General features: G+C 38.1%; 2 protein-coding genes across 3 annotated transcripts in view; both read left to right on the top strand.

The window, feature by feature from the left end:
- Positions 1-10823, top strand: part of LOC307153874 (uncharacterized protein) — a 139263-nt gene extending 128440 nt beyond the window's left edge. Inside the window, exons 25-31 of the mRNA XM_079863627.1 lie at positions 1540-1584; positions 3707-3739; positions 4994-5140; positions 5397-5451; positions 7093-7284; positions 7376-7453; positions 9393-10823. Of these exons, the coding sequence (XP_079719753.1) occupies positions 1540-1584; positions 3707-3739; positions 4994-5140; positions 5397-5451; positions 7093-7284; positions 7376-7453; positions 9393-9583 (741 nt within the window). The 3' untranslated portion in view covers positions 9584-10823. The remainder of the gene's footprint in view (positions 1-1539; positions 1585-3706; positions 3740-4993; positions 5141-5396; positions 5452-7092; positions 7285-7375; positions 7454-9392) is intronic.
- A 23-nt stretch (positions 10824-10846) lies between these two features.
- LOC307153791 (C-C chemokine receptor type 4-like) lies at positions 10847-14425 on the top strand. Of its 2 annotated transcripts, XM_079863465.1 has the most exons (3): positions 10847-10978; positions 12050-12170; positions 12763-14425. In XM_079863465.1, the coding sequence occupies exon 3, from the start codon at positions 12763-12765 to the stop codon at positions 13765-13767; it is 1005 nt and encodes a 334-aa protein (XP_079719591.1). In that variant the 5' UTR covers positions 10847-10978; positions 12050-12170; the 3' UTR covers positions 13768-14425. The 2 variants fall into 2 exon arrangements, with proteins under 2 accessions (XP_079719591.1, XP_079719592.1); XM_079863466.1 differs by lacking the exon at positions 12050-12170 and having other exon boundaries at positions 10920-10978.
- Positions 14426-26436: the final 12011 nt, after the last annotated feature.

The raw sequence follows: 26436 nt of genomic DNA, 5'->3' as shown, positions 1-26436 counted from the left end.
GCTGCAAAAGATGCTTTCCAACAGGTTTTATCGTAGTTTTTGTCTCCTCCATTGACTTGCATTGGATGTGCTGTGAGGTACGGTATTACTCCGCGCCGGAAACTGAAATGGGGTTCAGGGGTTGTTTTCTTCTTCTTCTTCTTCTTCTTCTTCTTGTTTTTTTTTTTTTATTTTTTTAAAGGCGGATCGCAAACAATGAAATGCCAGTGGTTTGCTTGCAAAGGTGCATTATCGCCACCAACTGGGCTGGAGTGTCTATTATTCAAGCTCTCAACGGAAGAATCTACGGGTGTGAGACGTTTGGAAAAATAGGTCCACAGTTTTACAACGAATGGTAAAACACCTGTTGGAAAGCATCTTTTGCAGCGATTTTTGTGTGAGTATATCAGTGAACACCCCTGACCACTCGGTGAGTTTCACGTCTTTGTAAACGAAAATTTAATGTGTTTTAGGAAGGAGTGTTCCAGTGCACCTATACACCCAGTCTACTGGTGGGGGGGAAAGCGAAAGAAACCTAAAATTCTCGGGACAGCAGCATTTGTCCAAAATTTAATCTTAACCATTCTATTTCATCAGAAACGATCTGTAAACAGGGCTTTAAGTGTAAAATACCGAACTTGTCCTTTAATTTTCTCATCGATATTGTAAACTTTGATTGACACGCTTTGACACGAGGGGGAGGCGGGGCCTTGAGTAATTTGCGGGGCCCTACGCAACTTGAGTAGTGTGCGTATAGGGCTGATCGGCTCTGATAATAATAGATTTAGTGGGGATTTTTGGTGGAAACGTTTAACTTTATCACTTTAAAACCCTGTTAAGTTAAGAGGAAATTTAGCAAATAGTAAAGTAAAGCAGATACTTACATAAAATGCATATACAGTAAGTATCAATATCTGCCAAAAATATGTCTTAGTAAGATGATATTTAAATGCTCAGATTTATGATCAAAGCTCTGTAGTTTAAATCATATAATCCAATGCAATACTGTGATGATCGAGAGATGAACTAATAAACCTTCATCAAAAGCCTGATGATCATATCTGATACTCGTGATTTTTCTAATAAATGATGTCTGGATAATCCAGTAAAGCTGCTTCAGTCCAGCCGAAATATTACTAACACTATCAAAGTTATTCTCACGTTTCCTTGATAAAATCATGTCAGACTCGTGGAGCTCGAGCTGAAGGACGCTTGCACAGTCACACTAACAGACTCACTCTCAGTCAGACACAGAAGGACTGGACAGAGTGTGACAGCAAAGTTGATCATTTAAAAGCCCTAAAATTGTGCATATTAAAATATTATATTACATTAGTCTAATATCTTTGCTTGCAGCTGCAGTGTAATTTGTGTACTTAACCGTAATAATCTCCGTAGGGAACATCACCCTAAGTGTGGTTAGCTCAGTCTCTGTCAGTAAACGGGATGTGACACAGTCTTGTAAAGGTTATAAGAACCACCCGTTGATTTTGAATGCTAATATAACCTTTCAGAGATGAAGACCCCTGCTAACACAGACCCGCTCTTATTCACATGCAGGGGGAAAGAGGCAGCAAAGGCTTTCCTGGGATTCCTGGCTTTTCAGTAAGTGTTGAAACACCTTCATCCACCAGGGGGCACCACCTCTTATAGCCCTGCACTGCACTTATGGAACCTTATAGAACTTATACAACCTTATAGAACTTGTAGAACCTTATAGAACTTTGTAGAACTTATAGAACCTCATAGAACCCTATAGAACCTCATAGAACCTTATATAACTTATACAACTTATGGAACCTTATAGAACCTTATAGAACCTTATAGAACTTATAGAACCTCATAGAACCTTATAGAACCGTATAGAACTTATAGAACTTACAGAACCTTATACAACTTATACAACCTTATAGAACTTATATGCCTTATAGAACCTTATAGAACTTATAGAACCTCATAGAACCTCATAGAACCTTATAGAACTTATAAAACCTTATAGAACTTATAGAACCTTATAGAACTTATAAAACCTTATAGAACTTATAGAACTTATACAACCTTATAGAACTTATACAACCTTATATAACCTTATATAACTTATAGAACCCCATTGAACTTGTTTTTCTAAGAGTGTACAAATGAATGTAATTATTAAACTTCCAGCTGAAGCCATCATTTAATGACTTTATCATTCAGAATTGTATATGAAATGAGGTTGCAAGCAGAAATATGATGCAAATATGAATGGAATGAAATCAAAGAAATGCACTTGCAATAAGTGTACTTTTTAATAATTCACTTCATTGTTTTGGTGATGTAATATGTATTGTGTATTGCATTTATTGTTCTGAAATATTTCCAGAAAGGTTTATGATGTAATTATCTATATTGCAAAACATCCTCTGCTGTCTGAATTCATTTGAACTTCAGTTCAGCGAATTCCTCTTCCAGCTCATCTGATCTGAGCCGCTTCTTAATCTCTGAACCGTTTCATGCCTCAAACGCTCTATAAGTGCTTGAAGTGAATATCTAAGGTTCTGTAAGTTCTATAAGGTTCTATAAGTTCTATAAGGTTCTATGAGGTTCTACAAGTTCTATAAGGTTCTATAAGGTTCAATTCACATTTATTTGTATAGCGCTTTCCACAATACAGTTTACAGTGATCTGTAATCAGAGGAGACTGTCTGAGTTATGCATTTCAGAAATGTACATACACAAATCACAGTTAGCTAAAAATGTATTAATTTAAACAATATAATAATTTAAGGCAGACACAATGAGCTCACTGAAATAATGAATACATGTTTGATAACACAGAACTGGCAAAAATGTTCTATATAAGGAGAAATGTTTTAAACAATTGCGTGTTCACATTCTAGTGGCACATTATGTTTGCAAGCTGTTTAATTCATAAAATATAATCAAGATTAAAAAGAAATGAATATAAAATGAATTCATTCAAAGTAAATCCATAAAAATGATCCCGTTTTGGGAAGCACTGAAATGAAGCGCCCGAAGGAACTCTATATAAGAGTGAACACTGCCTCTTAAACTGAACTGCAACATTCAGATTCTTTTATCCTGTTGAATCATTCTAGAATTTGCAGAACACACTCCTGATTTCTGGGTAAAAACTTTAGCAACAGACATTGACTCACAAACCGTTTGTATCAGAGAACAATGCCAGACGCAAACATGAGTTATGAATCATCATTCTAAAATAACATAATAAAGGCCAAACATCAAAGCCATTTAAGAGGGAATATAGAACTGATTATAAAACGTATATGTACGATCAGAGCAATATTTGTGTCTGTGCAATAGTGCTTTATAATGATGAAGCTGAGAAGATGTAGATGTGTTAGGAGTGTGTATGCTGAGCTTCTTCACTGCTTGTATGAGCTTGTAGACAGAAGTGGGTTACACTTTATTTTACAGTGTCATTATTACACATGTTACATGTAGATACTGTAGTAATAACTATAAATTCTGCACAATTACATGCATTTAACCCTAAACCCAACACTCATCCTAACCCTGACCCTATAGTAAGTACATGTAGTTCATTAGTATTACTCAGTACTTCACTGTAAGCGAGTATAGTAGTCCGAAACACTCTTCTTTAAGAAGTGTCAAACTTCGGTCTGCGTGATTCAGTCTCTTCCTTCATTCGCTGTGAGGATTCAGATCCGCTGATTTGATCATAACGTTTCCTCTTTCTGAACAGGGTGCCGTCGGGCCGAGGGGAAGCAAAGGAGAGGTTTGTAGAATTACACACTTCAGTCCCATTACAGCATTCCTGCTCACGTCACACCCGGATCACGATCGGTTCTCAAAGCCTTTCCTCCGACAGCTTCAGTTCTGCTCCAGCGCTGGCCTGTGGAGACTTGAGGATTGTTCCTGTGTGTTTATTATTTCATGCTTGTGGGCAAATCAGTTTCCAGACGTAAATGCAAATCACGTTAACAGAATGCATTTTTCCTCCAGAGAGGTTTATTAAATATGTCCGTTCTGTGTGTTTACTCCACACTAGAGCTGCACCGTTTGATTATTTGGACAAATATTGTGATTGTGATTTAATCTTTAACATTTCATATTCCTGCTTAACAACAACAACACGCTTCCTGATTGTGTTTCAGTCTCCTTGAACTGAAGCTATTTTACATCAGGATGTTTGCATTAACATTTCCAACTAACAATACAAAATCATTCTAAAGCATTTATTAATCTTTGCTAATGTCAATTTCAACATTTACTAATACATCATTAAAGTCAAATGTAATAATGTTGTATCTCTTCATATTCTGTAATGGACTAACAATGAACAGTTGCATCTTTACTAACTAATATAAAGAAAGATTAATAAATACTGTAACAAATGAATTGTTCATTGTTAGTTATGTAAAACTATTAAAAATACTTCTCATTAACTGATAAAAAGTAAAATAAAATATAGATATAAAAAAAAAAAAACGTTAAAAAAATTACCTTGGCACCCAACTGAAATAAAAAATACAAAAATTACTAAAACAAAACTGAATATAAAGATATATATGTATCTTTATATTCAGATTTGATTTAGTAATTTTAGTACTTTTGTATTTTTTGTTTTAGTAATTATATATACATACACTAATAAAACGACAAAAGTACATAACAAATTTACTTTAAAATGAAATTAAAAAACTGAAAATAAAAAACTGAAAATTATTACTAGATAGTATAAATAACTCTACAATAACACTGCATATTACACTACAGTAATAACAAATGTATTCACTTATTTTTATTCTAATTATATTGTCCAATATAGGATAATCCTGCACAGAAACATATTAGAAAGTGGAGATCCGGTTATAATCAATGCATTTCAACTCTACGTTGATTTAATGTGCAGCAAGGCCACGTCATGATTTTGATTTTAATTTGATGAATCTCACTCATGAAGAATACACATGCAGGAATGCGTGGCTATAGGCTGATACACGTGTCGATCATGTGATTAATCCACCAGAAAGGTTCGGTGGGCGAGACCGGGGTCAGAGGTCACGACGGGTCGAAGGGAGACGTGGGTCACATCGGTGTGATCGGAGCGAGAGGATTCCCGGGACAGGACGGTTTTCCGGGACAACCCGGCGCTCCGGGATTTCCAGGGAAGCCTGTGAGTGTTCCTGCTTTTCTCACAACTAGCAATTAAAATCTTTGTTATAGCCACCAGATATTTCCTTTCATAAGAAATAAACAGATGCTAAACAAACCTCGGGCCGAGGCGATGATGTCAGAACGCATCATTTCGGCGGATCCGTGAAGGAAACACACGGCCTCGGGTCAAGACTGTGTAACTGAGGTTCTTTGAAAGCGGTGTGTGTTTTTCATGCGCAGACTCCGTCTAACGAGTGTGTGGATGTGTGTTTCAGGGCAAGCCTCCCTCAGAGGAGCATTTAGTGAAGCTCTGCGGAGACGTTCTGAGGAGTGAGTATCTGACCTTCGTCAAGGTCCTTCTACTCTCCTTTCTCTCTCTCAACTCAACACGCTGGTGTGGGAAGAGCCGAGGATAGCGTGCGGCGTACAATCAAAGCTGTTAGATAAAAGCAGAGTTCACTGGAAAGGAGTTTTTGTTACGGAGACTTGCTGAGCTATCACAGTTTTTACAGTGTGCTTTGAATTAAAGAGGTCAGCCATTTCTGCAACGTGAGGAAGAAATAACCATGCTTTGGTAAATCAGAATTATGATATACTAAGTCATAATTATGAGGTTGAAAATTCGAAATTGACATAAGTCATAATTATGAAGTTGAAAATTCGAAATTGATATACTAAGTCATAATTATGAAATAAAAAGTCAAATGTTGGCATAAAAAGTAAAAACTATGACAAAGATAAAAGTCAAAATGTTTTGATAAAATTCGACCTTTTTTATGTTTTTTTTTTTTCATTTCAACTTTTTAATGTCATAATGACTTTAAGTCTCAGGGCCCTATTTTAACGATCTGAAACGCAAGTATCAAGCGCGAAACGCAAGTAACTTTGTGGGCGGGTCTCGGTGCAAATCTAAAATGTGTTGGTCTGAAGTCGCTTCATTATTCATAGGTGTGGTTTGGGCTTAACGTGAAATAAACCAATCAGAGCGACATCTCACATTCCCTTTAAGAGCAGGCGCGCTTGTTCCATGGCGGATTGCTATTATAACGGCGGATTTGCCAGGAGCGGTTCACAGCCGAGGAGACCGACGCTCTCGTCAGGGCCGTAAAACACAGAGAAGTGACATTGGGGATGGAGAAACACACCCAGATTAGCTTCGCTTAAACAGGCGTATGATAATTTGGGTAAATGTGTAAGCTTGATGTATGCTTTTATAATAAACTGTCTATCTATCTATCTATCTATTGTAATAATGTATGATTTGCAAAAATGAGAACTGCTGCGTCTGTGTAGATGAGAGAATAAAAGTGTATGTGCGTTGTGCACACGCTACATTGATTATGGCCAAGCATGAGCCCTTAAAATAGCATCTGAATAACATGCGCAACGCACCACTGACTTTAAACTATTTTTTTTTCGGTCAGTGGCGGAATTGTTTTCTAAACCTGTAAAATAGTATGAGGGAACGTTTGCGCCGGAACACGCCTCCTCTTTTCGCTGAACCGCCCCGGGAGCGCAAGTGTATTTCTTAGTTAACCGACGTGCGTCTGTGGAGGGAAAAGTCCGCTTTGCGCGGGTGCAAAATAGGAATGATACATGCGTCGCTGTACAAAGTCAATTGCGCTGGGTGCAAGATAGGGCCCATAATTTCATTTTAGTATGTCATAATTGACCTTTTCTTCCATAATTTTGACCTTTTAATGTCAGATTTATGACTTAAAATCAGCATGCCATAATGTTGACTTTTAATGTCATAATTATGACAAATCTTTTTTTCTTTTTTTTTTGCTTTTTAAAACAAAACATGCATGCATGAACCACTTACAGTCCAATAAGATGCATATGAATACAGATAGATGCCGACTTTAAATGCCTTTTCTTTGATGACGAGATATTACTGGAGGAAGTGATGGTGTGTTTTCACAGTAAAAGTGAGATGTCCCCTCAGTAAAGCATGTGTGTGTTCCTCAGTCGAGCTGGCCCGGCTCCTGCAGACGATGGGCCCTCAGCGCTGTGAGCCCTGCGAGAGCATTAAAGGGCCCCCGGGACAGCCCGGGCCTCCAGGGCCCAAGGGCTCCAGCGGGACCCCAGGTTATCCCGGCAGACACGGGGCTCAGGGATACTCAGGGCCCCCGGGGGTCCAGGGGCCGCCAGGGGTCAAAGGTGACGAGATCTCCGCCTATACCACGCCAAAATCATCTAAATGACTTTGGCTTTGGGTTTTAATTGCATAATATGTTTGTCACTGTTTTAGGGGACACGGGCCCTCGGGGGTTTAAGGGCAGTAAAGGAGAGAGCAGACCGGGATACCCAGGGCCCCCCGGAGACACGGGTACAGTCACATTACTGCATGATTATGACACAACACTGCAGGCAAAGACATGCTTTTCATGCACCGGTCATTTGTGAGATTCTGGGCTATTTGACTTTTCATATCATGTTGTTTCAGAGTAGAGAAAAGAAAACATCCAAAAATACACATTTAAGTGTTTAATTTATGCAGTTCAGTTCAGAATACATCGTTTCAAAGCAGCCCACATTACAATGTAGAGCGATCTGTCATCAGAGACTGTCTGAGTTATGTATTTCAGAAATGTTATATTAGTTTCAGAATGTGTCGCACTTTATCTCTTTGCATCAGTAGATTTCAATTACAACACATATCAGTCAGCAGCCCTTATTACCTCCGACTTTACAGTTCTGCGCTGAAACCGTCTAAACGCTGTCGTTCTTCAGTTACACCTTAAGCTGTGCCGTATCATGTTTCCCGAAACACTGTTAGTTAAGTTTCCCTTCTGTAAGTCATACGTTCGTTCGGACGGCTGGTCTGGACTCTTATCACTGTTAACAGGAGGCCACCACTGCAGAAAACATCTTTACATCTCAGTATAGAATATAATTCTAGTTAATACACCCAGTCTTCAATTAGGCTAATTCAAGTGCTTTCATGCACAGGATAAAATTGTAATTACACTGATTGTTGTTGGCTTTTTAATTATATTAACCAGAGGTATATCAGCTGGCAAACCATGAGGCAGTGAAGGCTTAGGAGTCTATTTAAAGGGAATGATTGTGAATGATTGCTCAAGCTATGGCAGCGATACAGCGGATAGTTGTGCTAAGTGAAAGACGGCGCCGGCGGAGCCTTCCAAAGGCCGGTGAAAGCACTGTCAGATTGACGAACACCAGCGTCTGAATCCACATCTCTGAGTTTACAAGAAGAAATCACTTCAAAATTCACTGTTTAAATCTGTCGAGCACTGTACGTACGATGTACACTTTTATTAGGATACTGAAATGGTGGAAAGTATTTACAAGAGCAATGTTTCATCACAGCTCCACCTCAGCGAACAAAAAGGAGAAAGAACAAAAGCACGTAAACAGTTGTAATGGGCCATTATTGTGGCAGCAATATATAACACCGTTTTAAAACATGTAGGCTAGGCTATAGTTAATTAATCCTAATAAATACAGTTTCCACTATTTCTGAAGTGATTACTTTATGAAGAACTCCGCTTTCTCACATAACGCAGAGAATACGCCCCTGCCCGAGTGAATGATTGATTCCCGAGCCGTCGATATCAGCAGATTCAGCATCGGGTCGCACGGAAGAAGGAATATCTTAAGCAGATTCCTAAGGGATGGTTCGGGGAACACGCTAGCAATGCTAAACCTTTACTTAAGTTAAACCTTTAGAGTCTTCGCAGCGCGCTAAGAGAACGCAGCCCTGTTCATATCTATATTCTGAGGGTTTTGCTGAGCTGTTTGCTCATATTTCACTCACCTAGATATATAACTATTGAATTCCTGAAGCATGACGGAAATGTATTTGTTTTCTGTCGGTTGACAATATTTTCTGATTTACATAAACAGAGACCGTTAACTCTAATCAACGAGACGAAACAAGAATTTTGAATCTGGCTTTACTCAATGTTCAGATATCTGTTCTGGAAATGTATGCAAATTAGTGGATATTTAATTAATGTTTTTTTACTGACTGTGAGGCACTTTGGGCAACAGCTCATAAATGAAATGAAATAATTAGATAATACCTCATTTGCATATTTAAACATTATTCATAATAAAAAATAAAAAAAAAATTGGGAGTGCAATTCATAATGTAATAAATCAATTGATGATATGTATTAGTTAAATTGTTTTAATCATATTCGCCTCATAACGTGTGTTTTACGAGTGATTTGTCGTGCACATGTACACAATCTCTCTGGCACACATGGAATGAGCCTTGTGTCCCTCAACATCATCCACAGGGATCCAGGGTCCTCGCGGCAGTGATGGCGTGGGTGCTCCGGGTCCTCCGGGAATAACGGGTAAACCCGGGACTCCAGGCGTTCCAGGGAAAGCGGGTCCTCAGGGGCCGACCGGTGTGTGTGACATGTCCATCTGCTACCAATCCTATAACCTCAGGGACGAGCACTACAGGAAAGGGCCTGAGTTCTGACACACACACGCGCGCACACACACACACACACACACACACACACTCAGCTCTCGGGCTGCCGTAGTAAACCCAGAGGAGTCTACAGACGTGGCTTCGGACTGTGCACTGCGATGGTGCAATGAAACAGAAGTGGCCTTTAGATGAATCATAGATTTATAATCCTGCCTTTCAGTCCACAGCGGGTTTCGTGAACACCATTAACACATGCTCATAAGGTCATTTGTGAAATAATACTGCAAGTGGATAGATATTAAAATGTCATAAACATAGCAATTAACATTAATATGTATCACCATTACTTATGAATATTAAATATAAAGTAAATGGCTGTTTTGTTGCCAAACAAGGGACTATTGCACCATGATCTGAGATGCAGAACTGAAAAACATTAGTTTGTTCGTCATTTGGTGCTTAAGGAAGATAAAGATAGGAATAAAGAGCCTTTATTATTTCATAGACATGCATTTATAATAATGGGGAAACTGTTTCTGTTTGTTTTTGACAAAAGTATGTCTTGATTTTCCTGACAATATTTTGATTGGACGGTTTTTTTTTTAAAGACACGACAGCCATCATCATTTCACTGAATTAATAATTGTAGTTTAAATAGCTGACTATTAATAATTTATATTATTTACGTATGTGCATACTTTTTATATGATCTACACTGCCTGAAGGGAAGGTAAATTCACTCAAAACTCTGATTATTATTCCATTAAATAAAAGGAATACGAACCATTCAATCAAAACTATTTATTCCATTTTGTGTGTTCAAGAACTCATGAATTTCTCTTTTGGCAGTAACATATTTAAGATGTGTAAGGTATGAGAGACAAATTTGACAGATGTAATTATTTTAAATATTTTACATTTATTTTTGAATCCATGCAAACTGCTTGTCACATAAGGATTTTTCCAGTGAAATCTTTCATTGTTCAAAAATGTTGCTCTTTCTAAATTTATATATTACACATTTTCCACTTATATAATCTTTTACTCTAACATTCTATTCTAATCTGTTGTTTTATTCACTCGTTGAAGGTTAACGTCTGTACATTTTAAAACTAGTCAGAAATGAGTGCTGGAATTCCACAGAACTGTATCCCGAGTGTTTTGTTGTTTTAATTTAGAAGCTGCAGGGATTCTGGGAAAATCCTAAATTATGCAAGTCTAATTTGTCTTTGAAAAATCTGTGTGATTTGCTGAGAATGGCTTTGTTCAAATAAAAGGTAACACAATCTGTGGTTTCATGACTACGATCTTGTACGATGTGGGTGTGGATCTTGAGTAATTCTGATGTCATCACATAAAAAGGAAGGATGAATTATTTGAAGACATGATTCAGCAAACAAACACACATCCCCTGTTCCTGCTCGCTTCCTTCGGTGTATTAGGGTAAGTGTAAAATTCATAATTTGAATGATTAATTGGTAACCCTTTATAATAATTTTATTAATGTTATTAAGTTATTAATAAGTAACCATGCGGGAAGTAATGCAGGACTAATGAGTAGTTCTACATTAACTCTTCAGCTACTATTAACTAATATAGAAACAAGCTTAACTAACCAGTAAGTAATATTGGATTTAGGAGATAATTCCTTATTAGGTAATCAATAATTACTTAATGGGATTAGCCTCATTAATAACTATTAACTAACTGACAAAAGTGTTTTTTTTCGTGTTTCTGAGCCTTAATCAGTCTCAAAGTGATCATAAAATGCATCACTAATTAAAATAATGGTCCAGATCACTAGTCATTGAAGAGTGAGGTAATTGAGTAATTAGTTATGCATTTTATGACCACGTTGAGCATTAAAAAAAAGATAATTGCTAACATCTCAGACAAGTTAATGTTGCGATTAGTAATTAATTAGTAATTCTTTATAATTTGTCATAATTACCTATTAGTTCTTAATGAGGCCAATCTCATTAAATAATTATTGATTACCTAATAAGGAACTATCTTAGTCCTAAATTCGATATTACTGGTTAGTTAAGCTTGTTTCCATATTAGTTAATAGTAGCTGAAGAGTTACTACTCAGTCCTTCATTATTTATTTTCTATTTATTTTTTAATGCTTTATTTCAACATTCAGTTTACAGTGTGAAACAACAAAATTAAAACACAATGATAATTGTTAAGAATAACACAAATTTAAAGAATAGTAAAAGAAAACACTTCACCAAGAGAGAAAGAGCCCTATCCGGACGGGACGAGTGTAACATGGAGAGGTGGAGTAAATAAGTCATCATTCCCAGAGCTTCTCCATGATTTTAGTCCCGTCCGAATGTGCATCTGAGAGATCAATGTCAGTAAAGATTACGGAGACTTTTATCTTCAGTAAAAAGGTCCGGAAAAATGACCTCAGGTAATACTAATCCCGTGCGAATAGACCCGCTGTAAACATGTACGTAAATATTCCATCATTTCCTGTTTAAAAGTAGTTTTCCGTGTTTTTTCAAGTATGGAGACGCATGAAAAAGCATCAGTTGCGTTCTAGACGCTGAGACGAGTCTGTGGCAAAACTCAAGAGTTTCACACACACCATTCAGATCAGAGAGGAGATCGACAGCACTTGTTAGAGGTTAGTGCCTATTACCAACACAATCCAATCTGAAGTTCATTAATGCATCGTTCAACCGGACATTATATATATATAAATATAGGTTAATATGTGTTTGCGCACGTGATATCAGGAAGCAGCGTAACACACACATGAGGGCAGGAGTGACGGCGGTGTGCAAATCGAGTTACTCTCACACTTCTGCTGGTTTTACTGAGATCTCTGATCCCGTGCGAATTGGCCATTAATATTACAGACGTCCTGTGGTAAATCACATTACTCCATCTACCCTGGTAAAGTTAATCCCGTCCGAATAGGGCTAGACAGTCAAATAAACAAGAATGGGGAAAAAAGAAAGAACGAGTGCATTACTTGAAATTAAAAGAAAACATGAATTACGGTTAAAATGTTTGTGGGTCGTGCAAATTGTTCATGATCTGAGTGCTTTTGGGTTCATTTAGAGACGATGAAACTGTAATCAAGTAATGTTTTATCTTGTGTATAGAATACCAAAAAAATAGTCCTGCAGAGTTGCTTATGAATGACGGAGCATTATTATAGTGTTACCGATTTCTCCAGTCTTTCACTCGAATAATCCCGCTTAATCCTGCAGATGGAGCCTGTCACCATGGCGATGGAAACGCCCACCGATACAACAGACTACAACTACGAGGACATGACAGCGGACGTTGGATACGTGTGCAACCCCATCGACATCAACGACTTCGCCAGACGCTTTCTTCCACCGTTCTACTACATCATCTTCATCCTCAGCATTCTGGGAAACGGAGTCGTTCTGTTCATCCTATACAAGTTCGAGAAGCTGAACACGGTCACCAATATATTCCTCATCAACCTGGTGGCGTCCAACATCATCTTCACGCTCACGCTGCCGTTCCAGGCCGTCCACCACTCGGACCAGTGGATCTTCGGAGAAGCTCTGTGTAAGCTGGTGGTCAGCGCAGATTGTCTGGGTTTTTACAGTTCCATCCTCTTTCTGACTCTCATGGCGTTCGACCGATACCTGGCCGTGGTCCACTGTGTGGCCGCTAGCAAACAGCGCAGAACCTGCTACGCCGTGGCTTTGTCTTCAGTGGTCTGGTGCGTTAGCCTTCTCGCTAGCCTCGATCCCATGATCTATTTCACCGTTGAAGAGTATCCGAAGTACGGGTTCATGTGCGAATACTCGAGCGAATCCCCGTGGAAAGTCTTCGGCCTCTACAAGCAGTTCGTCCTGTTCTTCCTCTTCCCGTTGATGGTGTTCATCTACTGCTACTTCAGGATCACGCTAACAGTCATGGCCACGCGGATGATCGGGAAACATCGCACGGTACGCCTCATCTTCGTGATAGTCCTGATGTTTTTCTCTTTCTGGAGCCCGTATAACATCATACTCATGATCAACGAGAACCGAGATCCTAAAGAGTGTGACAGTGTGCTTCCGTACGCCGAGTACATCACCGCGAACGTCGCTCGCCTTTATTTCTGCATCAACCCCGTTTTTTACACCTTTCTGGGAATAAAGTTCCAGAACCATGTTCGAGAAGCGTTGAAGAATCAAGTTTCGTGTTTATCGAGCCAAACTTTCCTCAGCGGGAGCAGCAGAACGCTCTCTTGAGAGAGACTGGAGATGGTGGATATGGTACACGCAATGAACTAGCAAAGAGTTGATGATGTTGATTGATGTATACGTAATAAATCATTGTGATTTCATTCATATTCATAGAGATGTGTGTTTAACGTATTTACTGATTTGGGTTGCACTTTATTTTAAGGTGTCCTTGTTACAGTGCAATTACATATTTAAGATTATTATCTATAAAATTTGCTTATTTTAAATGGACTCTAACCGTGTCTCATTTAGTCATCACTCGTTTCGGGAAAGTAACTATAATGTATAAAATGATTAGTTAGACCACTTTGCACTGTAATGTAAACATATAGATCATGTAACATTAACGGCAGTGAATTCTGAAAAGTAGAGAATGGCATTCTTGTTTGTAAAGCTTCACATATATAAAGTGTTTATTGTTATTACTGTGTATCCAAATGTTAAAGAATGAATGTGTTTTAGAGCCACATTATCTGATTATGAACTTGTGATCATAGTTCAACACTGGAACAGATATTATGTGCACAGTTGAGTTTGGTCTTCACACATCAAGTGCATTAATACTGAGTAATGGTTGCATGTCTTTCATTTGATTACGCAAATCACATTAAAAGGTTTGGATTCTGTGTTATGCATTACGACACTGATTTCTAGAGCACAAATGAACATCTCCTCTTTGTGTGTTTTTCCTTTTGACCCACTAGAACTTAAGATCATGAGAACAAACGTATTAAATTAAGGCCTTAAGGTCCGACTCAAACTGCAGAGCCAAGTTGCATTTGCATATCTGAGATGCTTGTGAAAGGCTTTGTACATTATGTCAGGTCAGCAATGCATTTAATATATTCCTTTCAACAATCATCCGATTCAACATCTGTTGGCTTTTTTTTTGCATGAGAATTACTTTGTTTCAATGCTATTTTAACATCACTGAAATAAAACAAGTTTAGGTTTAACATTTCATTTATTTAATGTAACAAACTTAGTTTTAAGTTAACTATAATAACACTGTTTTTTGTGATGCTAATATGAGTTAATATTAATTAGATTCATTAAATCTTTTAATTTTTTGATAAATAAATAATATATCTGTATTTTTTATCATATGAAAGCTGAAATGTAATAACTATTTCAGTTCTTTCACACAATGTTTTGCTAAAACCACCAAAATATTGGTAAGACTTTGCAATAAGGTTCATACGTTAAGTAAGAGATAATATATATCCGGCCGGTTGTTATCTCAGAATAAACCTGACAGGGGGATCAGGATCAGGTCTTCATCAGCCTGAAGCGGTTTATTCTGATATCACACACACACACACACACACACACACACACACACACACACACACACACACACACACTCCTGAAGGGGTTTATTCTGAGATAACAACCGGCTGGACGTATATTATCCCGCTTATTACACGGATACTTGCCACATAAGTAAATGTGTCCCCTGCTTTTACCCATGACCCCTCTGTTCCTCCCTTATGCCCAGCTGTCTTCCAGCAGTTTGAGCCAGTTACATTACACGTTCTCTCTGACGTAGTTAAGCAGCTTCGCCCTGCAAACTGCCTGCTGGACAGTATCCCTGCCCGCTTACTCAAAGATGTCTTTAACACTGTTGGGTCCAGTATTTTATCTTTGGTTAACACATCTCTCAGCTCAGGGTGTGTTCCAGCTGCTTTTAAACATGCTGTTGTGCAACCACTCTGAAAAAAGAAAAATCTGGATCCCTCCAGTTTTGTCTAATTTTAGACCTATTTCTAAACTTCCCTTTTTATCTAAAGTCTTGGAGAAGGTAGTTTTGAATCAACTTCAATCATTTTTAGATGATTTTAGTGTTTATGAAAAGTTCCAGTCTGGTTTTAAACCCCGCTACTGTACTGAAACTGCCCTTCTAAGAGTCTATAGCGACCTTCTCTTAGCGGCTGACTCAGGAAAATCTGCTGTTTTAGTGCTCTTAGATTTGACTTCTGCCTTTGACACTGTCAACCACTCTATCCTCTTATTCCGACTCAAACAAAGTGTTGGTATTACGGGCATAGCCCTAAAATGCTTTGAATCGTATTTGTCAGATAGGAGTATTGCTGTCCACCTTGGGAATTGCTCTTCTTCTGCTGCCCCTCTTTCTTGTGGGGTCCCCCAAGGGTCCATTTTGGGACCCATGCTCTTTTCTCTGTACATGCTGCCCTTAGGGTCAATTTAAAAAATAAAAAAAAACATAACAGGCCCTATTTTAACGATCTGAAACGCAAGTATCAAACGTGAAACGCAAGTAACTTTGTGGGCGGATCTCGGGCGCTGTTGCTATTACACCGGCGGGATAAATGACTCTTGCACCCGACGCAAATCTAAAATGTGTTGGTCTGGAGTCGCTTCATTACTCATAGGTGTGGTTTGGGCGTAACGTGAAATTAACCAATCAGAGCGACATCTCACATTCCCTTTAAGAGCAGGCGCACTTGTTCCATGGCGGATTGCTATTATAACGGCGGATTTGCAGGAGCGGTTCACAGCCGAGGAGACCGACGTTCTCGTCAGAGCCGTAAAACACAGAGAAGTGACATTGGGGATGGAGAAACACACCCAGATTAGCTTCGCTTAAATAGGCGTATGATAATTTGGGTAAATGTGTAAGCTAGATTTATGCCTATTTTTTTCACATCTTCATGGACACAACAATGATTTCCCTCGTGTGTTAATATTGTTCCTTAATATTGTATGTTTTTTAAAAAATGAGTGTGTAGATGAGAGAAGGAAAGTGTGTGTGCGTTGTGCACACGCTACATTGATTATGGCCAAGCATGCGCCCTTAAAATAGCATCTGAATAACATGCGCAACACGCCACTGACTTTAGACGAGGTTTCTCCTGGTCAGTGGCGGAATTGTTTTCTGAAACTGCAAAATAGCACCAGGGAACGTTTGCGCCGGAACACGCCTCCTCTTTTCCCTGAACCGCTCCCGGGAGCGCAAGTTTATTCCCCAATTTATCGACGTGTGTCTGTGGAGGGAAAAGTCCGCTGTGCGCGGGTGAGAAATAGGAATGATACATGCGTCGGTGCGAGATAGGGCCCTCAGTCCTAGTCGAGCGATCGACCAATCAGAGTCAAGCATTCCACAGAGCCGTGCAATAAAGTTAGTTAATGTTAATTAACTAGCATTTAGTACATTTATTACATATTAGTTTCATGGCAGGTGTTGAATGCAAACGGAGAGCTGCGAGTCTCCCTCCATCAGCGCTGGGCTCCTGAGGGCCCGTGTGATCTCATCTGGGGCCGAGGAGCCCTCGCCTGAGCAGGAGAGCATGCTGGGAACGCTGTTCGAGGAAAGCAGAAGATCAGGCTGAGTCACGGCTCAGAATAGTGAAGTGTGGCTCAGTGACACACAGTCATGGGAACAGATGAACCGGTCTCCCACTTAGAAATCCCAAGGAAGTAAAACAAACAGTGGCGGCTGTGGGGTTTAAAATAGAGGAGGCACACAACATTTTAGCGACACATATATCAAGACGATATATATATAAGTTCACTATAGTCCTAGCCTATCACTTAAAGCAAAAAACTGTAAATGTCTGTGTTAAAAGAGCAGGTTTGGTCGTTTACTGAAGCTGATTGCTGTAGATTATATCAAGCTTAGGCATGGGGTCTTCCTTTATTTTTAATTCATAGCTGTTGTTTGAATGGTAGTTTAGTAAATTAGTTTGAGATCAAATATTCAATATCTCTACTGTTACATCAGCGGTAGCAGTTCATACTAATATCAGAGGATTTATGTCTTGCCATGTTACTTTTCTCAACACTCCTAATCCCTGAAAGTGAAATACTCTATGGTGATTTGCAATTATTATTATTTTTTATTACCAATGGAGGCACAAGTCTATGGATTTGCCTCCTCTCCCTTTCTCTCTCCCATCAGACTCGCGTTTCACGGGTTCGGCACATTCTGGGAAGCAGCGTGCGGTGGGTACACTTACAGAGGAGACATTACAAACAAGAAATACACATTCTGAGACTTTTTGGTTTTGGGTTTTGGGTTTTTTGGATTTTGAGGCTGTGCCTCCCCTGACGAGCCGCCACTGAAAACAAAATGCACTTAATTATATTTCAAATTGTCTCCACTAAATTATGCACGTACAATATGACCAGTGGCTCAATTTGCCACATGTTTGGATTGTTTCTTTGTTTTTTGTTGACATTTTGTCAACCAAATTTATGGGCAGTGAATAAAGATTCATGGAGCTACATAGGACTCATAACAATAAAAACAGAGAACCCTTGAATATGATTACATATATTTGCAAATTTTCAAGAGCAAAAAAAAAAAAAAAAAAAGTTTTAATACTAGTACACTACAAACTAGCAAAGGTGAGGCAATTGAACTATCAGTTGTGGTGCAAAGACTAGTGTTGTTTCCCCTCTTCATTCCCACAGCTCTGTCCGTCTTCTTCCGCACATCTCACACACCAGGAGATGTTTTCCTCAAACACAGATGGACTCAACGGCCCTCATTTCTCAATCATTGCATTCCCTATGTGTGGTTTCACAGTTCACCATGAGCAAGTCTTGGCTAGACCATTTCCCTTTTCTTTACAGATCTCATCTTCCTCGTAAAGATCTGTGGTGTGATATATTTCCAGTGTGTCTGATATAGGCCTAGATATTCTGAAAATGTCATCTATTTTGAAATTTGCTTTTACATAAAACTCTTTGACAGGCAACAAATAAATAAATAAATAAATAAATAAAAATAAATAAAAGTGTGTGTGTGTGTGTGTGTGTGTGTTTGGGAATGCAGGGTTACAGATGGGCTGATTGTCACAACAAAATGATGACTAAAGCTTTGCTCATGCATTTAAATCAGGTAAAATAAAATGTCTAAAATCATTTTAAAGTTTCAGTAACACACTGAGTGGTTCAAAACAAACCTGTAAGTTTTAGTTTGATAAATGTGTCCATGTATCAATCCTATCCTAGCAACTATCAATCCTGGGACTTTGTATGTCAGTAAATACATGAACCAGTCCTAAAAAAATACTAATTATCACAATGACTTCCTGTAATTAAGTCATAATGGTCATTATGATGCCAAAATTAATTTGATTGATGATGTCATAATGCTGTTTATGATGCCATTGTCATTATGACATTATAACGACTTGACTAATACATCAATGATAAACTACGGCTCCATAACAGCACTAGTTTGCTTATGATCATGCATATTACTAGGATATTGGCTGTTTATAAGTACTTATAAAACACATATTAATGCCGTATTCTGCATGATCATATTCTACATCCCTATACCCTAACCCTAAACGCTACAACTACCCTACTAACTATTAATAAGCAGTAATTAGGAGTTTATTGAGGCATTGTTAATAGTGTGAATTGGACCCTAATCTAAAGTGTGACCAAAATTACATGTTACATGAATTATGAAAATGTCTGTTCAACAACCAATGCTTCCTCAGTAAATATGCAAAATATTTCAATGCTGGCCAGAAGTATTCATAAATGACACCTATGTTTAATCCTGCTTGGTCATGCCTGTATTGTGAATAGTTTCTTAGAGAGGGTGGCTCACCTTGCCCCACTCTTACCATCAACAGAGAAGCAAGGTTATTCATTTAATTTAAAAGTAAGTTGAAAGGCACTTTTGTGAGTCTGAAGCCTGATGTACTTACACGCAGATAAAACAGGGCAGAGCGGCTCAGAAACCAATACATTTACTAGCATAGTGAAAAAATACAAGGACATGATCCACAAATTTGCACCAATATTTATAGTCATACATAACCAGAGTGCACAGACTAACTGAGTACATGTGTCAGCTGAAGTTTTGGATCTGCAATAAAACAGACTGTCCTGTGAAAGTACCCTTTCTATAACAGCCAAAGCAATTATTTCTGCCATCATTTGCATTTCCCAAGACGTCTATATCAAAAAAGGAAAAAAAAAGGAATTGCGTGGAACAAGGCTTAAAAACCGTCCCTGAGAATTTAAAAGCAGTCTAATGTTACCCTGGTGTGTTTTATTTTTAATTTGATAGAACCGACAACTTGAGCTCCTTTTATCTAAATGTTGAATGTGACTTGTGGGACTATAGCAGCATGTGTACAGTGGCCTCTCCATTACGGACACAACATATATCTTCATAGATCTTTTTAATCAATATATTAAATGGCTTAAAAAAAAATAGATGTAATAATATATTGCATAAAATAATAAATCAGATAAAATACTTAAATATGTAGAAAAGAGTGTTTTAGCTGAACCGGTTCATGTGAAGTCATCATTATGGTGATCAGTGTTTCGTCCACTGTTAGTTTCTCTCCGGCTGCTGTAACTGAGTGTGTAAGGCATGTTTGCTACAGCAAAAGAAGCATGTCCTGATTTTACAGAGTTAGACGCATTCCTGGGTCAATGTTATTTTGTTCATCCTGGAACAACATTCCGGTCTGAAAATGTAGTCCTAACCATATTCCTAAACCTAACCCGACCCTTAAGTTCTCCCTAAAATCATAGAGAAATGATGGGTGAATAACACTGATGTAGAAGCACCTAACCCTGGTTGTAAGCCTAAACTTGACATAAACTGTAAACTTGTTCCTCAAATCTGATTGGTTAATTGGAATGTTGCTCCAGGATCAACAAAGATGTTGATTCAGGAACATGTTGCACTTGGTGAAATCTGGTTCTGCGACAAAGGAAGCCAAATCATTTTTTTATTGATTATTTACTGATGATAAGATCATCAGTTAACATATAAGTCGAGGGTCAAGAGCCCAACTAAAGCAAAACTGATCACCATAATGGTGACTATTGTTGTTCCAACACTCTTTTGTATGTCTTTGTATTAACAACTTACAATTATGAGTAAATCATGCTTGAGACATGTAAGGAAATCAGTTTCCACACAATGTCAAATATTGTCTTGGTTTAATTAAATAAAAATGGAGGCGACTACACTCTCAGAAAAAAAGGTACAAAAGCTGTCACTGTGGCGGTACCTTTTCAAAAGGTACACTTTTGTACCTAAAGAGTGCATATTAGTCCCTCATAGGTACATATTGGTACCAAAAGTGTACATATTAGTACCTAAATGGTACATTTTAGAACCTTTTTGAAGGGTACTTTCCCAGTGACAGCGTTTGTATCTTTTTTTCTGAGAGTGTAATTTCATCAGAATTTTGTTTGACCAATTAGACTTTACATGTTTTCAACATGCACCCTTAAGTAATACCAACACAACTTCCCTCGTACCTCAACTCAAATACTTTGTGTAGCTGTACTTTGTAGAAGTCAACTGAGTGAAAGTAACTCACATTAAAACACATTAGTGTAACAAGTGCCTGGTTCAGAAACAGGGCAAGGCCTTGGTTAAATTAGGACATAAAGGCCCGGTTTCACAGACAGGGCTTAGACTAAGCCAGGATTAGACCATAGATCAATTAGGACATTTAAGTAATTTTTATAAACATGCTTAGAAAAAAACATTACCGATGTGCATCTTAAAACTAAAAAGGCACTGATATATTTTTAAGATCAGTCAGTGCAAGTTTATTTCAGTGGAAACAGCTCAGACTTACATTTTAGTCTAGGACTAGTCTTAAGCCCTGTCTGTGAAACCAGGGGATAATCTTTTATAAATGTTCCTTAGAAAAAGAAAACAAAAAACAATACTGGTGTGCATCTTGAGACAAAACAATGGCACTGACATATTTTAAGATTTGTCATACAAGTCAGATAATATCCGAAGCCTAGTCTGTGAAAGCCTGGTCTGTCACATATTTTTCAATATATGAAAAGAGCCAATTATTCAATATATTGTAATATATATTAACACAATATATTAGTCCATGTTTGTTTCATTATATTTAAACCATTTGACCATAAATAAATGGAAATATATTTTCTTTGCATATGGACTGGCACAGCGATCGGCAGTGTTTGGCTCTTGGTTTGGATGTGTTTGCCTCTCAGCTGTTGTTGAGTCAGAAGGATTGGGTTCTTGACTCTTAAACATGACTGTGAAATAAGCATGCACCTTGGGGTTTAAAAGCAATTTCCAGGCCTTTGCCTCTGACTGGGAGTCATACAGGAGTCTGTGCGTATCTTCTTCATCGCTGAAACACTCCTCTTTCCTCATAACCTTCGCAGCGCTTCTGCTGAACACTCACCACCTGCAGAGAGCATGCACTCTTCGCACAGAGCGTTTCATTCTCCCATGGTCACGTCAAAAATAACATTTGCAACACAGACTGTGGGTTTGGCAAATCGTGTGCTTCCTCATTTCTTGTTCTCGTGTGATGTGCCAGCTGACTTATTTCTGCTCCAAAGATTCCTCATAACGATGGGAAAAAATGGTTAGCAATGTTAGGCTATTCAAAAACATCGACATTATTTCTGATCTTCAAGAAGAAAAGAATATGCGTATAGACCAAACATTTATCCAGTATGATCCAGTAAAACAGCTTTTATAAAAACGTGATAACACTGTACAATATGGTTTGTTAACATTACTAACAATGAAAAATACTTCTAGAGCATTTATTAAGTTAATATTTGTTAATGTTAATTTCAACACTTTAATGCACTGTGAACTAACATGAACAAAGATTAATAAATGTTGTAAAAATATGTATTACTCACTGTTAGTTGATGTTACTTAATATATTCACTAATGTTAACAAATGAGACCTAAATCTAAAGTGTGACCGAAAAGCTTTTATATAACAGTTCAATATATGTTAATTTTGAGTAACTTACATTTCAGACACAATATTACCAGTTATTTTGTCTTTTTTTTTCACTTTTTAGTGTCATCATTTTCGTTATAAATATGGCTTAGTATGTGATCATTTCGACTTTTCATGTCATAAATATGGCTTAGTATGTGATCATTTTGACCATGTCATAGATATGTGCTGGGAAAGGGCTTCCATAAGAGACGGACATCAGTTTGCTTGGAAAGTACAAAGACAAATATCATCTTGAGATTAAACCAGTTTATTAAACTTTAATAATTTTAATTTTAATAAACTTTCAAAACAGCCTTCTCAAAACAGAAAAAAAATGAAATGACACAAGTGTTCATGATCTTTTGACCTCTAAGTGAACATCACAGGGAAAAAAAAATACAATTATATATTTTTTTAAAAGTATGATATGATTTCTTTATCAAACCCTTTACTGGATTCGGTCCACATACAGTAACGGACACTAGAACTCGCTCTGACTCCAGATCTGCTAAACATCTTCTGTAACAGCACATTTAGCACAATAAACCCAGGCATACTCTCAGAAGACAAAGCCTTCTCATGCTGATAGTGTGTCAGGAGCCCGAGCTCCAGGTGCTTCTGTCAGCATCTTCTCGAGCGTCTGCTTTCCCCCAGGCTGTGTGTTGTCAGAGCTAGTGCTGCTGCGGGCGAGAGACATGCCGGATCCTCAGGAAACTCCTCAGGAAAGCGTTTGCTTCAAATCGGCCACCAGCTGCCTTGGAGTCTTGTGTAGAATCCCTGTGTAGAGCGAGAGAGAGAGCGAGAGAGAGAGAGAGAGAGAGGGGGGGGGGGGGATAGTGAGCGAGGGAGAGAGAGAGGGGGGGGGGGGAGAGATAGTGAGCGAGGGAGAGAGAGAGAGAGAGAGAGAGAGAGAGAGAGAGAGAGAGAGAGAGAGAGATGATATAGTAAGTAACACTTGAGTAATTAGTGATGCATTTTATGACCACGTTGAAAGTAAAAGACCTGACACGTTAATATTGTGATTAGTGATTAATTAGTAATGCTTTATAATTTGTCATAATTAGTTCTTAATGAGGCCTATCTTTAATATTACTTACTGGTTAGTTAAGCTTGTTTCTATATTAGTTAATAGTAGCTGAAGAGTTAATGCAGAACTACTCATTAGTCCTGCATTACTTCCCGCATAGTTACTTATTAATAACGGACCATTATTATAAAGTGTTTCTGAACAAGCTTCCGATCTACAGGCCCAGAACGAGAGTGAAAACCAATGCCACACTCGTTCATTCACATGATTATTCTCTCCTCCACATTCACCAGTGCTTTACTCCAGCAGGATTCAGACGCTCTCATACGGTCAGCGTCATCAGAACTAAGCTGTGCATTAATAATGAAGAAACACAGAGCATGTGCGGCTGCGCTTGTGAACACATGCGTTTCATTTCTTCATCAGTCCCTCAGCAGGGATGATTATGAGTTTATGAGATCGCTTTGCACATGCTCACAGATATGATTATGTAAACATCATTAAGAGAGTTTGTGGGTGAGATCATCTCAAATCAAATATTGAATGATATTTCCCTCCTTCTGTTTGCTTGTAAGAATTTCTGCTAAAGTCAAGTAACTTTTGTTTTTAAAGCGCTTTATACGATACAGATTGCTTCACGGTAATAAACGGGAGCATAACAGTGTTATTGTTGCAGAATTCATCAATTATGAAACTAATTCAATTTCAGCGATAAGCAACTCCACATTGTCATTATTCTGCTCATTCAGTTCAAGTTCTGCTCACTTCTGATAGTGCCAATGCTGTCATATCCATGATAATACTGAATATGAATTGTCTTTAAAACCCAAAAGTCTGGGAGGTCATGTGACAGCAGACAATAATACATTACATACTTTATAATCAACTCAGTCTGTTGTTTGTCTTGCATGTTTTAATTTTCCCTCAGATAATAGACTACCATCTGCCAGAAAAACACCTTCTTTTAATGAATACAAAACATAGAATTATTAATCATGCTTGCACACAACCTATAAGTATTTTATTTAACAAATCAATATTGGCCCGAACAAAAGCGTTTTAAATGTAATCATCCACATTTTGGGCTTTGTTGATGTGCAACCTTGATGTTTGCTGTGGCTTATTCTTATCACAGAATGAAAATACTTTATTTTATAGTATATACAGTATATTGCATTATACTTTATACTTATAACAATACGCGAGATGGCTTGAAGAACACAGATAAACCATATATCGTCTTCATGTTGCATCACTCAAATGTTATTCATCTTGATACCTTTGAGCATGTAAGAGGTTTCCTGGAACGTCATGTGATTTATGATTTTATGAGTCTCAGATTTGACTGAGATGTGGTGATCGTTTATCAGCAGCTTCTGCTGTTAGAGTCTGTGTTTCGATGGCGATGCTGTGGATTGTTGACTGCCACTGAAGGGTGGATTCTCAGTGATAACACACACACACACACACACACGCACACACACGCACGCACACACACACACACACACACACACACACACACACACACACACACACACACACACACACACACACACACACACACACACACTCACACACATTCACACACACACACACACAGCTCTGCGTTTTTCCCAAACTTGCGAAAATCAAGCTGATTTACCGACACGTGTGTTTTAAAGGGAGCCACAAATCATATTTCTGATTGTATTTATGAGTGTGTGTATATTTTGCACTGTTGCTCATTTGTTAATTGAGGCCTGACACACACCAACACATTTTGCTTGCTTTCACTGAGGGTCAGAGCTCATCTATAGAGCACTTCTTTAAATTAGCTTCTTAATTTACTGTGCAGTTTCTACTTTAATATAGCTTCCTGTACATTTCCATAATGGAGTGAACGAAGAACGTGCAAAGTAGTTAGTCTGGTTTAAAGACAAAGTTAATCACAGGACAACAGTCTTGATAGATTTGCAAACATCTCCCTTCATTCATTTAAATTCTTCATTAATTGTGTTAAGTATCTGCCTCTTACAGGGCTGAAAAACAGCCTATTAATGTTCACAGCGAAGGCTTAATGTAGTCTTAATTATATGCATCGACCTTATATTAATCTATGTTGAAGTGAAACTTAAAGAACTTTAATTAAATCGTAATATTTTAAGGGTGAGATGGTGCCTAAATTGTTACTGAGTCACACAAAAACATAGGTAACAAAAATATGATTATTATTTAGAAATATGATCTAAATAACATTATAAAAACGCTAAAAATGTTTTATTGGTTATTATTATTGGACGTTACTTTTGAATGTTCTCTAAACGTTCTGAAACACGTGGAAACATTTAAAACACTTTAGACGAACATCCAACTCAGAAAAACAGTTTCATGAAGAGAACGTTCCCTGTTGGGTGTGTAGATGCTACAGATGTAGTTTCACACACACACACACACACACACACACACACACACACACACACACACACACACACACACACACACACACACACACACACACACACACAGCAGAAAGTGGTCCATCACTTCAGGGATCCGCAGCTCAGTGGTCAAACCTAAATCTAGCATGTTTTTAACACACCGGCGTCCCGCGATCACTGAGAGCAGCGCTCGTGTGTGTATCTGCTGTGTTTGTGCTTCTACATCAGTGTTATTCACCCATCATTTCTCTATGATTTTAGGGAGAACTTAAGGGTCGGGTTAGGTTTAGGAATATGGTTAGGACTACATTTTCAGACTGGAATGTTGTTCCAGGATGAACAAAATAACACTGACCCAGGAATGTGTCTAACTCTGTAAAATCAGGACATGCTTCTTTTGCTGTAGCAAACATGCCTTACACACTCAGTTACAGCAGCCGGAGAGAAACTAACAGTGGACGAAACACTGATCACCATAATGATG

The sequence above is a fragment of the Squalius cephalus genome (assembly GCF_949319135.1).
Source record: "Squalius cephalus genome assembly, chromosome: 25".
NCBI classification, from domain to species: Eukaryota; Metazoa; Chordata; class Actinopteri; order Cypriniformes; family Leuciscidae; genus Squalius; species Squalius cephalus.
Note: the sequence above shows the minus strand (reverse complement) of the source record. Positions and strands in the feature narration are given on the sequence as shown.